The sequence below is a fragment of the Tenebrio molitor genome, chromosome 7 (genome assembly GCF_963966145.1).
Source record: "Tenebrio molitor chromosome 7, icTenMoli1.1, whole genome shotgun sequence".
NCBI lineage: Eukaryota > Metazoa > Arthropoda > Insecta > Coleoptera > Tenebrionidae > Tenebrio > Tenebrio molitor.
In genome coordinates this window covers 2,565,613-2,578,087 of record NC_091052.1, presented here as the reverse complement: position 1 = coordinate 2,578,087, position 12,475 = coordinate 2,565,613, and the positions used below count along the sequence as shown (strand labels likewise).

Genomic DNA, 12,475 nt, shown 5'->3' with positions numbered 1-12,475 from the left:
ATTTGACATTTAAATGCTGCCGCACGCCGGAAAGACTGCAACGCCATAACCGCCCGCCCGCCTCACAAAATGTCGACAAACTGGCAAGTTTCGCCCGACACGGATCTACATGTTTGATTATTGCAGATGTTGCCGGCGTGTAATTCGAATTCTCGGCATATTTGTGAACGGGAGTCGACATCAAAGCCCTCCAGGATACGGCATAACATGTTGCAGTCGCTTGGCGGATAATTAATTCGCGGAGGATTTTTCCGAACGGATCCGGTTTCTCGACGCGGTCAATTTGGCGGAGGCGCCGGGTCAGGACTCCGACTTTTTTTTTAATTAGTGCGGTGCAGGACCTCATATTCGACGATTCGAGGGAGCGTAAATTCAATGTAAATTGTGGCACATTCAGTCAGAGTCAACACGAATTTAATTAAGTGCAGCCGCAATCTATAATTAAATAAACAGTTTGATGAATCGCTTTCCAATTTTCAACATAAATAGAAACCTAGAGCGGAGGAGTGCATCCAACTTGGCAAACGAATAAAATCAAGCCGGCGCTAATGTCAATTGTTTGTACAATAGAGTCGCAACAAGGAATACATAATGTTTTAGTTTGAAATAAAAAGCTCTTTAGTGTACAAAATCCCTGCATAATATGGTTTGAATAACTTCCCTCTTGGGGTATTGTGCTGTTATGACAGGCCATTTTTCCCATCCTATTTTCTTTTAATAAATTATCCTTCTAGAATTAAAATATCCGGTTACATTTTATATGAAAATGCTTTCAGAAATTCGATATCTTTACAACGGCCAGCTTTATTATTAACAATACAAATTGATTTTGTAACAAGCTCGCCGACATTAGTTAATTAGTTGGTAAAAACAAGCTTGTTGTCGACATTTTTACTGAAACAGGTTTTAATTTACTAGAGTAGTCTGAATAGAGCGGGTCCTCGTAAATCTTATCATTTATCATTACTATTTCATGGACGGGCTTGATGTTAAATTATATCCAACTATTACATCTGCATAATGTTACTGGATATGTCTGCAGTATGATAATAATACGATCAAAATTTTATGTCAGAAGTATGGGTCGCAATAAACGTAAAATATGATTATTCCGGTTACATTTGATTCGAAAAATATCATCTTTTCGAAAACAAGTAGGACGTGGATATGAATAACGGATTGTTGAAATTCTGAATCCTGATATTGGAACGACTTGCATCCATTTCGGTGTTGCCAAAACTGATAAGTGAGCTGTTAATGTTTCAGCCTAGACTATGATATCTCTTTTTTAGTTTAAGTCACAAAGATATCACCTGCGCATCTCGGATTAAATATCGATTTAGGCGTTTGCGCCGCCATAAAATACTAACCGTAAAAGTGAAATGTATGCATAAATCGGGGAATATTTGATGAAATGCAGATGGGACGCAGCGTGTCATATCCTTGGCAAGATTTGTTTACAGAGATAGGGCCCGGTGTAAATCAATAACCCGCTATGGTATTAGAATCAAGGACCAGCGTGGCGGCTGCTGCTTCCTCCTAATCCAATTCCACGTTTCCAGGGCTACCAACGGGGACGTTACCACTAATCATCTGATGTAGTGGCAGGGCCTCCTGTATATTGCGACCCCGCCACTTCGCCACTAATACCTTGCCGCCGACGAGATATTCATTGGATAAAAACAAATTTATCGCCCCTCTATACGGCAGCTCTGTTTATTGGAAACTACAAATTTAGCGGAATATTTAAATTGGTCGAACGTATAGGAAACGATCGGCGCTCCTGTCTTTGTTCGCGACGAGATAAAAGCGACCTCTTCAATTTCCTCGGTTGCGATGATAAATTCCGCCTTGTAACGGTTCTTGCCCCGATAGATACAGGCTGTTCGTCGTGGTGCGTTTTAACAGGAGCCTTAGACGCCTCGGTCGGGCAATATAACCAACGGGGCTAATCGGAACGGGAATAGACAGAACGCGAACATCAGATCCGTCGAAACAATTTTATATTTCAATAAAAGCGAGCCGTAAATTGAGTCGATTTTAAATGGCACAAACTACATAAAAATACATCATCTTCGATAATGGGGGAGTGCGCACGGATTTACAGTGATGACTCAATAAACAAATAAATTTTTCGGATCGATCGTAAATTGAAGCCCCGCATCTGCTTTAAAATGGTCGGAATTTATGGTTGGGGAAATTTATGAGTAGGAAATCGACGACTTTGCTGACCCACTAGATCACAATGCACCAGCAAGATTGACAAATTATCCAGAAATGAATCAAAAGTGCGCCGTCACGTCGAAGTGTTGTGTTAAAAATGTAAAATCATCTATGGTCCTACTCTACGTGACTCCGAACAGGTACGTTTGTGTTGGTAAAGGTGGCCACTTTTGATCCATCCTATACAAGGTGTGCTGGGATAATTAGCGTGTCTAATAAAGGATTCGAGTTAAATTTTGCGGTTAAATTTATATGGAAGGTAGTTTTTCGTGACTGAAGACGACTCCGTTAAATATTTCTTCTGCTTTGACCACTTCACGTATTTCTAAAGTTCTCCGGAATTGTCGGAATCGATGTAGCTTTGTGTACTTCCATTTAATTCGACCGCGAAATTGCTGATGCATATAAGAAGATTAGAATTATCGACTGGCAAATTTGGTGTAAGCTAATTTCAACGATGACAATTTCTTCATGCTCCATTACTCCCCAGGTAACGAAATAAATTCCGGAATACACTTGCTTGTATTTGTTGTTTGTCTGAGCCAAAGAAGACGTAGCGATGTCGCAATTATTTTAATACATAAATATATTTTCAAAAGGATCTTTGATGGTTTGTATCATGTTTTTCTTCATTTTATTCCATACATTATTGTCAAAGGATCACATCCCTAAAGATCTTAAAATCGTTCTGCCGATTCCTAAAATAGTAAATACCACTCGAGCTTCCATCTTGACAAATAAATGTTGTACTTTCTTTTGAGGAACACACTCGCAACGCGGCATTGTCATCTTTCAACAACAATTGTGTATTTCTGTAAACTCAAGTGCTTTAAAAGCAAAATATTCTTGTGAAACATCTCTAATATTATCAATAGGAAAGTACCGCATTATAAATATCTAGGTTATAGTCATATTTGTATAACTAAAAATAATTTACTACAAGAATTAGTAGTAACGTACTGCAGTTCCTGTTCCTTTTTGGAGAAGCTATTACAAAATTAGAAACGATCAATATGATCAAAACATCAAAATAAAATATTTTGACATGTTGAAATAAATGAAAAATAGGCACATCTCCTAAGTTTTTGATAGTTTTAGTTCAGTCATATTTAAAGGATCAGTCTGTACGTAAAATAATACAAAATACTTCACTTAACCCGGTTTCTGAATGTTTATTGAGACTTTGCCCAAACGAACACGAAAAACGTTATTCAATATTCGTGCGCTGTCAGTTTTCAGGTATTTGGCCTGTTTGGCGTCACTCGGCTAACGCCTCGTGCTTCAAATTTCGGCCTCATACCTGAAAAGTGATTTGACAGCGCTACTCATACGAAAATAACTATTACATGTTCGGCCAGTTAGGCCATAAATACAATGTGATTGGTTACGTTCTAGCGTTTCTATGGCAACGCTTGCTTTAACGGGACTTTTAGTTATTGGGCCGTTTCAGAAACTGGCCATTAGTCGTTTTCAGGAATGAATTTAAAGCACGTGATCATGAAATTAAACTCCTGTTCAAAATTAGCGCACCATTCCAATTACTGCCACTATCTTTTTTTTTTGGGATTATTCTTCAATATTGACATTTGGTAGCGTGAAGGGAAATAACTCGACAATGCATTAATAGAATATTGAAAGAAATTATTTTTTATAATTCTCATATACACTGACCGGCACAAAAAACGACTTATTATGATTTCTTCAATAAATGATCTTGAAATTATATTTGTGCTTATTTTTCTTTATTATAGTCAAATTGGGATATTTTCAATGATCGGGAGTGCTATGGTCACCATGGCAACCGAATTATTTTGTTCAAGTAAATTATTAGAAAATTTGCGCTACTTCCACGTTGTATTTTTGTCGGTTGATTTACGTGATACGAAATACTAATTCAAAATCCTGTTCAAATTTTGACAATTTTTCATAACATAATTTTTTTTCTAAAAAATTACTTTTTTTTCATTAAAATTTTATTTGCTGTGTTTAAATGTTTTGTTTGTCGGATATTCTTTGGCAAAGAATAACTTAAATAACACTTATCAATACAACATGATATCAAAAAATTTTTCTAAGACAATGAATTACTCAATATTAATAAAATTCAAAGTGAGTCGTTTTTTGTGCCGGTCAGTGCACTTATGTAATTCCAATTTTAATAAGAATATAGCCAAAAAATCGCGTGGTGCGATAATTTTTAACAGGAGTTTATTTAAGCGAGTTGGCCTTGGAAATGTTGGTGATTGATAAATGTCAAATTAAATTAGAAAAAGAAAAGAAAAAATGGCGGAATGATAGTTTTTAAATGCGGATTTATTATTTAAAATTCGTGAATTTGTAACAAAATTGACTACGAGGACATTTATTTTATCTAATTATAGCCATCTGTATTGCGGAAAGGACAGCCAGAAAAACATGAATCCGGGAAAGTAAGGTTATAAAGTTGTTTGTTGACGTTTCATGCAAACATGTGTGCAGCCTTGATTCAACTAACAACGAAAATCCTGCCAAGAATCTGACGAAATGAACGTCAAAAAATAAGTTGGAAGGGCTACAGTTTCAGTGTATTAATTAAAATCTTCAAATAGCCTCATTTTAAATTTCATCTCCAAGACTCACTCAATTACAAACATTTTTGATCACGATTCTACTCAAAAAATACTAACTCTCAGCAGATACAATTAATTTGTAAAACCTGAGTGAAAGTAGTGAATACCCAAACGCAGCAATTGCTTATCTTTTATAAAGTTTACTATTTTATGAACATTCGCGATTAGTATAAAAGAAATTGTGCGAAGCTGACCGATATGATTGTTATGTTGTACAAAATATTAGGAGAAATGAGTATGGTCGGAAGGAATTTATTTGGACTGTTCGAACGATAACTCGGTGAGTATTTCAGCGGCTGTAAATTTCGAAGTTCATACCGAGTGCAATCAATTTTTCCATGAATGGACTACTCTCAGTAGAGTAGTTACACTATTGGTCGTAATTTATAGTAGCCACAGCATGCATCTGCTCCAGGTTGAACATAACTTTATCTTATAGTATCGGTCGAACGTAACTTTACGTTAGTGTGTAGTAGGTAGCCGGATGGCAATTTATTACTATGTATAATACTGAATCGTAACGATATTTTACTCGTAGCGTCTCGAAAATTTCTCAATATATCATCAAAGCATTCGTCCGTCAGCTGACAATGTATAAATTAAGAAGGCAGTTGCACTGCGAGTTGATCGCCGCCGGCGGAGCTCCTTCGTCTTGAAAATGCAGCAACAATATATCTCCGGTAATTATGAATAATGACTAAAGCGACCGTTTCCCTCTGTCCGCTTCTAGTTAATGAATACTCGTTTTGTGCTTCGTTTTGGAGGAGTCTTCCCTTTTATTACTTGTGAATTAATTGCGCTTCGCAACCTTGATTTCGACCCTCATGGTGGTTGGTCTATTTTTTTTATCGCGATGGAGTGTCGAGCTCCCGCATTGAATTCGCGACTGATATTCAGTCATTGTCGTCGGCACGGCGTTCCAAACAATTTAATTATTAACGCGAAACCAGCTCGCATCTTTGTTAACGGAGTTACTTGTTCGCAATGAATAATGGCACTCCTAACGACCATGTAATCACTCATTAACATTCTCTCTTTCCGCGCACGGCTTGACGATCTGGTTTCTGGTACGTCGATGGATTATTTTCGAGGAGCGTCTCATTTTTCTTGCATTGCTTGTCGGGAAGCAACTAAGTGTTGTGGCGCACGGATTACGTTATCTTAAATAATGAAGTTTTCTTTTAAAGCTCCTTAGCGAAAAATCTTCGGGTTGGCGATGCTGAGTAAGCGCTAACGTCCGAACCCGTTTCCTCTATTCGGAGCTTTGTACGATCTCGCCACTTCGTGGTTCGTCGATAAACTGATTCAGCAAAAACTTGCCTTTTCAAGTGAAAACTTTCACACAAATAGTAGGAAGAATGCGTAATTAGGTTCGGATCCCAGCTGAAAACCGTTGTTAATTCGTAATTTAGTGTGTGTATCTGACGGGAAAAAAATCTCATCTTTGTTTTCGACGTTTTACGGATCGTCAATATGAATAGGAGCGTCGTAAAAGATGGGGCCGTTGATAATTTCGAGGTTAGAATGCCGTCGGCGCTGCAGAGACAAAGCAGACTCTTTATAGGTCTAATAAAGTAGATACGGCCACGTTGGTAGATGCGTGACTGCTTTTGTTGCAACCATGGTTCGTTCGGCCATTCTCCAGATCAATATGACCGAAGAGCGGACTTCCGCTGCTCGCTATTCACCGGAAATTTAACTTTCAGCAACCGTAGGCAAATCATTGATATTTATTGACATAATCGAGGAATTGCCTCGGAATTAATGACCACTTTGGGCCCGGCGCATTCGCCAAATTTCTACCTAATGAATAAACTTTTTGTTTTCAACAATTCACAACTCTCATCTCAATTTATTTCCACTTTCGAAAATCCTCCAGAGGAACTTCCACCAAAAGTTTAATAAAAATTGTCAATCAAAGCGAGGAATTTTGGATAGAGTTGTCAATAGAAAAGTTGAAGTAATTACCAAATTAATCATCGACGGAAGAAAATGTTTTAATTGAGAATTGGGAGAGAGCGTGGCGGTCCGGTCCTGGCTTCTGAATCGATGAATGAAACACTCTAATTACTTAAAGATTATTCACAGCTTCAGTGTTATTAGATATGCCGCCTTTGATGTTTGAAAATGATTTTCCGAATATTTCTTTCAATTTTCCGAATCCGGCAAAGATGCGGGAAATGTAATTAGCGATTTATTAGAAGCCGGGTAAGGAAAGGAGGTTTGCAAGAATAAAGGGATTATACGTAGATGAGTGATTAAAACCGACGAAATGCTGATAAAAGAACCTGTCATCTTCCTGCGATGAAGGAAGTCTGCCTTTGAGCTTTTTTTTAACGGCTCAAATATTTTAATGAGCATTACCTCCGAAGTTATTTTCAGAGCGCCGTTTCTTTCCGAGTTTTTTGTTAAACAAGGCTCGCGCCGCTGCCCACGGGAAGAATTCGACGAATTTAATTACGCCAAATATTTCAGCCATGATCTCGAACTTCCAGTGTGTCATCTAACGTTTCTTTTTATTCCTGTCTTTCTGTTACAGAATCTTGAAGACAAAGAACGTAAACACTCAACGCACAAAGAACAGTTGAATCGTGAACACAGATTTCTTAGGCGGCGACTTGAACAGCTGTCGCAGAGTTATGCGTTGTCAAAAAGGCGCTCCCTCTCGGAGTGCTCCTCATCAACGGTTTCCAGTAACCACTCCACGGCGTCACTTTCGTCGGCGCCATCACCTATTTCCGAATCGGGTAAGTACATTTCACGATCTTGCGGGACATCTTCAAAAGACAAATCATTTTATCCCTTGCTGCAGTCGCAGTTTTATACAAAAACACTCCATTAAAGTCGGACCCATTCCTTTTGAGTCTTTGTGAAATGCATTCTGGAATCAATTCGTGGTGCAATATTGAATGACCCGTCGATTGGTTGGCATTTGGTTGCTATTACACCCTGGAAGGAGTCCATCACGTTGGTAATTAGGGAGCACGCACGGGTACTTGTGCATTGCGGCGTAATTAGGAATGTCATGAGTTGTAAACTTTACAAAAGTTATCATTAGCGGGCTATTTCGCTGCACAATTATTTAGAACGTGATTTATCTATCCTTTGATATGTTGCCGCCATATATTAGATATTTGACATGCAATTACAAAATTATCGCCGCTAATAACATGAAAGGCGATCGATAAAGCGTAATACTGGAATCGTTGATCGTTGATTTTAAGTGTTAATTAACGTTGTAACCTACACGTATTATTTTAACAATTAAGTCTGAATAAGTTTCAATTTGAAATCGGATGGAACATGAATCACGAGCGGTGGCGAGTGCACAATTTTGAATCGAAGCACTATAAATTCCGTTAATTAAATTCTTGTTTATTGTTAAAATATTCGAAATTGCGATTCGAGTTTTTGGAATTGCCTCGGGAAAGTTCCCCTTTTTATTTGCACCCGCGTCAATTTCCGATTGCAACTGCAAGAACCGCGTCCAGAACGTGCATCAAATTTGAAATAAATTAATTATGGTGTTCCTATTTATAAACGATCGCCTGGAAAAATATTTTGACCTGAATGTTTTTTGATATTTGTGCGGTTGATTAGTGTGCGTTGCCAAAGCGAACGGATGTTTTTATTTTTATTGGCTGGTCGTAAATTTCAAATTCAATTTCATCTAATCGCAGTTATGAGGCCGCACAAAATTATTACCCCGATTATATAGTTTTTGTTTTGTTAAAAAAAAAAAAAAACGTCCTCGTCATTTTCCCTCAAATCCTTTATCAATACGTTCTTAAAATAGATTGTAACGTATTCGGCTAATCTAACAACGTCTTTATAAAGACAGCTCGTCTGTTTTTTTAACGAGGCATGAGAATCATTACAAATTAAATTGTTTGTTGGATACTTTTATGGCGGCAGTATTGGAAAATGCTCAGCGAAAATATCGCGTTGGCAGCGTGGTTATTTTATTTCTATCATATATCGTTTTGCTGTAGGAAATGATCGATGCATTGTAATTATTTACAAAACCGGGTTCCTCCCCCGCGAATCCGGTTAATGTTTGGATTTTGTGCGCTCCCATTTTTTATTCCGCCGTCAAACCTTTCAAATCTCAACGAACCAGCGACCAATCCGTTCCATTTTCGGCGGGGTTTTGTCATCCGAAATGGATGATGCACACACACCGGCGAATGCATCCACTCGTCCGCATAAATAAACATATAACTCCATCATTCGTGATTAATCCTGGCCATCAGCCGCGGCGGTGGAGTTCGTCGGTCTCCGGTAACAAACACATAAAAGAAAATACTGGCGCTATCACGATAAATATATGGGAGGGTGGGGGCCGAAGAACAGTATACAGTGGCATAATTCGGCCATTCCGTCCCGCCATCAAGCATTGATAAAAAATAAACGACTGCAGTAAAATCAGTTGAGCAGATGAAACGGTCCGGGTCCGTGCCCCGGACTCGTTCGATAACACACATCAAATTCCGGGCGACGTTAATTTTTCTCGATGCAAATCCGAGCCTGGCTCGCTGCGAAACCGTAAAATGAACCGCGTCCTTCGGCTTCGATGATTGATGGATGCGTCGTATTTTCGCACAGAATCGAGCGATTTATCTCGGAGAGAAGGAGCTGGCGTTCGCGACTTGGCAGATGGGGAAAACGCACCCGTATGCGACACGCACCATCGGTTCGGCTCGCATGTCATCTATAAATTACGTTTCGTCGCCGTCATTTGTGTAATTACGGGTGGGAAATATTCTTGCTTTTTTGTTTCGCGCTAGGCTCATACCCCAACGAGAAGAAATCGACACTGAAACCATCGAAATCAAAGTAAAACCACACAAAACTAAAATAATTATTTACCTTACCCATGCGGGAAGAGAAATTTCTCGCAAAAGTTAGTCTATATTTTTTGTAACGAAATTTGACATTTGTAATTTTTTTACTATTGGGTTGGTAGCACCGTCCACGCCACTACTAGATTATTAAAATTTAAAGCGTCAGTGGCGTCTTCCACGAGTTTTACGATCACACAAATTTAAACAAATTCTTCTTTACTTGAAAAACAACAATAATTATTTTCAGGGTTCTGTTATGTTAGTCCTCTTACCTTTTTCAATTGTATTCTTATTTGTTTTATAATAATAAAATTACTGATTTATTGTGTTGAGAATTAATGTTCCAATTGCAAATGTGACGAAATGTCCATTTTGTTTAAAGTGAATTGACGTTTCCGTCTGTCTACGTCATCAAATACCAACCCTACAATGCAATTCCCACTAGTTTCAGCTGTACACTCCGAGGACAACCTAGAAATATAATATTTTGAGGTTATGAGTACAAAAAAGACATTAATCGGGCGCAAATCCTAAGGTCAGTTCCTCCTGCTGTATCATGCGGATTTCTAAATATATTTTATTTCCTCTTTCTTTTTCTCGGCAACAATTAGTTTAAAAATAGACATCCAGCGGTACAGAAATAAAGAGAAGAGAATGTGCGTTCACTTTTAACGATATCTCTTGAAGGATCACCTCTTCGATAAACCGGCATCTCTCGTCTTCTGGACGATAATTGACAATCTTGTTAGGGGGGTTTTTACTAAAAAAAATAAATAAAGGAACAGAATAGGGGACCGTATTCTATAGCACTGTACTGGTTCAGGAGAGGGGTCATAAGTGATTGAGTGGTATGACGAGAGCTGGCAAAGAAGTTGTTAGGGACTTACAATTTTTATGTGGGTTCTCTTTGACGGATTTGCAGCCTACAAACTTCCAACAAGCCGACCTTCAGGTGACACAAAATTTATCATAGGCTCGCTATGGCGGATTTAATCGATTTCTTCCAGAACAACCTCGTGTTGTGTTCGAGGTTCGAGAATTCCAATTCTCACCTCAGCTCTACTTCAAAAAAATTTGTTCTTTACACCAGTAAATTTTCATTTTTATTTGTTGGAAACAAACCAAACTTTTAAATGGTAGCACCGTACTTGTAAGAATTCTAAACTTTTACGGATTTCCTGTGCTGAACTGAAAACTTTATCTGTCGATTACTCAACAAGAGGTGTGTAATCTTAGAATCAGCGTGAACAACGTCGTCCACTAATAACGCTTGACCTCTCTTCTTATTCGTCAATAATCAATATAGAGGTGCCTTTTTTGATCTTTCGTTTGGATAAACATCCTAAGAAACTGGAACGTCTACGATTTGTTGTTTTTTTAACATAGAAACAGGAACCCCAATTGCTTTTTACCTTTGGTTCTGATTTTCCCCTTTTTCGCATTTAAGATTTTGCATTTCGCTGGCTTTGACCCATGCCGTATCGAATCATTGTAGTTCGGTAACGAGATCCCTCTCACACATTCGTTCGTTTCCTTGTTAGTGGTTAGCCCCAGACTAAAACAGGAAAGAAAGCGTAGTGGGAAAGGACTAACCACTTGCCGCCCTTTCATTATTTCACAACTACCGCCCTTTCCTCGCGACCTAGTCACTGCGATCTCTACAATCCCCCTTAAATGCATGCGCATCACGATTGAAACTGTCAAATTTATTTGACAGACTGCAAGATTTAAAGTTTTTTAAAGATTAGCTGAAGTGATGTTTTTGATCTAGACTACGGACTTCATTTGTAGCTCTTCACGTGTCGCGTTCCCACTTGTAGGGTTCTGCTCAGGAAGCCATAAAGATTCTGTTAACAGTCCGATTCCAAGTTTCAGCGGTCACTTACCGACCGCTCATAATCCCGAAAAATCAGATTAGACAGACCGATTTCGGGCCTCTTAAATTTCGGCAAATTTTGGCCAATTTCCAGGGGATTTGCACCACTTTTAACTCAGTCCAAGATAATAATCGAGAGCGTGCAAGTGACATTCGGTGGGGCGCCATTTGTCTATTTTTAGCCTAGCATGAAATAATTCTGTTAATGGAGGAAGTATTTCCCGTTTTTTCCAAGTTCTCAATCGGAGTTTGGCAAACGCAATTTAACATGATGATGTCGTTATAATCCCGCACTAAAAGGGGTAAAATGAAGCCGACCGAACCTTTTCACTGCAAGAGGGATTGTTCGGCGGAGATGAATCTCGGGTAGGGGGCGTGCGGGCCAAACTGTCCGTTACCCCAGGGAAATCCTCCGCGGTGTTCTGAACCGAGATCTGTATGCGATTGCAGTTTGTGTTCTTGAAAAGTTTTTTGTCCCACCTGCCTTCGGAAACGTCTGCAGTTCTGCAATTCTGGGGATGTTACGGACACGCGTATCAACTTGTTTATCTTATTTTATTTTAACACGAGATTCCAATATCCGCCTCGGAAAACATTATCTTTTTTTACTGGGAAACTTTCTGTAATGTTGATGTTGCGATCGTAAACTTCGCCGCAGCAGACATGTGTCTAGCAGTTATGGAAAATACTCAAAAGTGTAGTAAAAAAAAAACTTATGATAGTTTTCCTACGACATCCCGAGTTTTTGTGAACGAAATATCGTTGATTCCGAACAATTCTTGTCGCGTCTGTTGATAAAAACGAAGTCTTTTAGTTTGGTCCAGTAAGATTTGAATCTAAGCCAGTCGTTGTCTGTATATGATGGTGCAACCAATCATTGGTCAAGAAGAGCCAATTTTTTTCCCTTCTCTTGTTCTGTAGCG

At 38.7% G+C, this 12,475-nt stretch overlaps 1 protein-coding gene across 5 annotated transcripts in view; it reads left to right on the top strand.

Moving 5' to 3' along the window:
- LOC138135976 (max-interacting protein 1-like) overlaps positions 1-12,475 on the top strand; it is a 136,454-nt gene that overhangs the window by 110,611 nt on the left and 13,368 nt on the right. For all 5 annotated transcript variants that reach the window (XM_069054988.1, XM_069054991.1, XM_069054992.1 and 2 more), the window contains one exon: positions 7,372-7,579. In XM_069054988.1, coding sequence (XP_068911089.1) covers positions 7,372-7,579 — 208 coding nt within the window. The remainder of the gene's footprint in view (positions 1-7,371; positions 7,580-12,475) is intronic.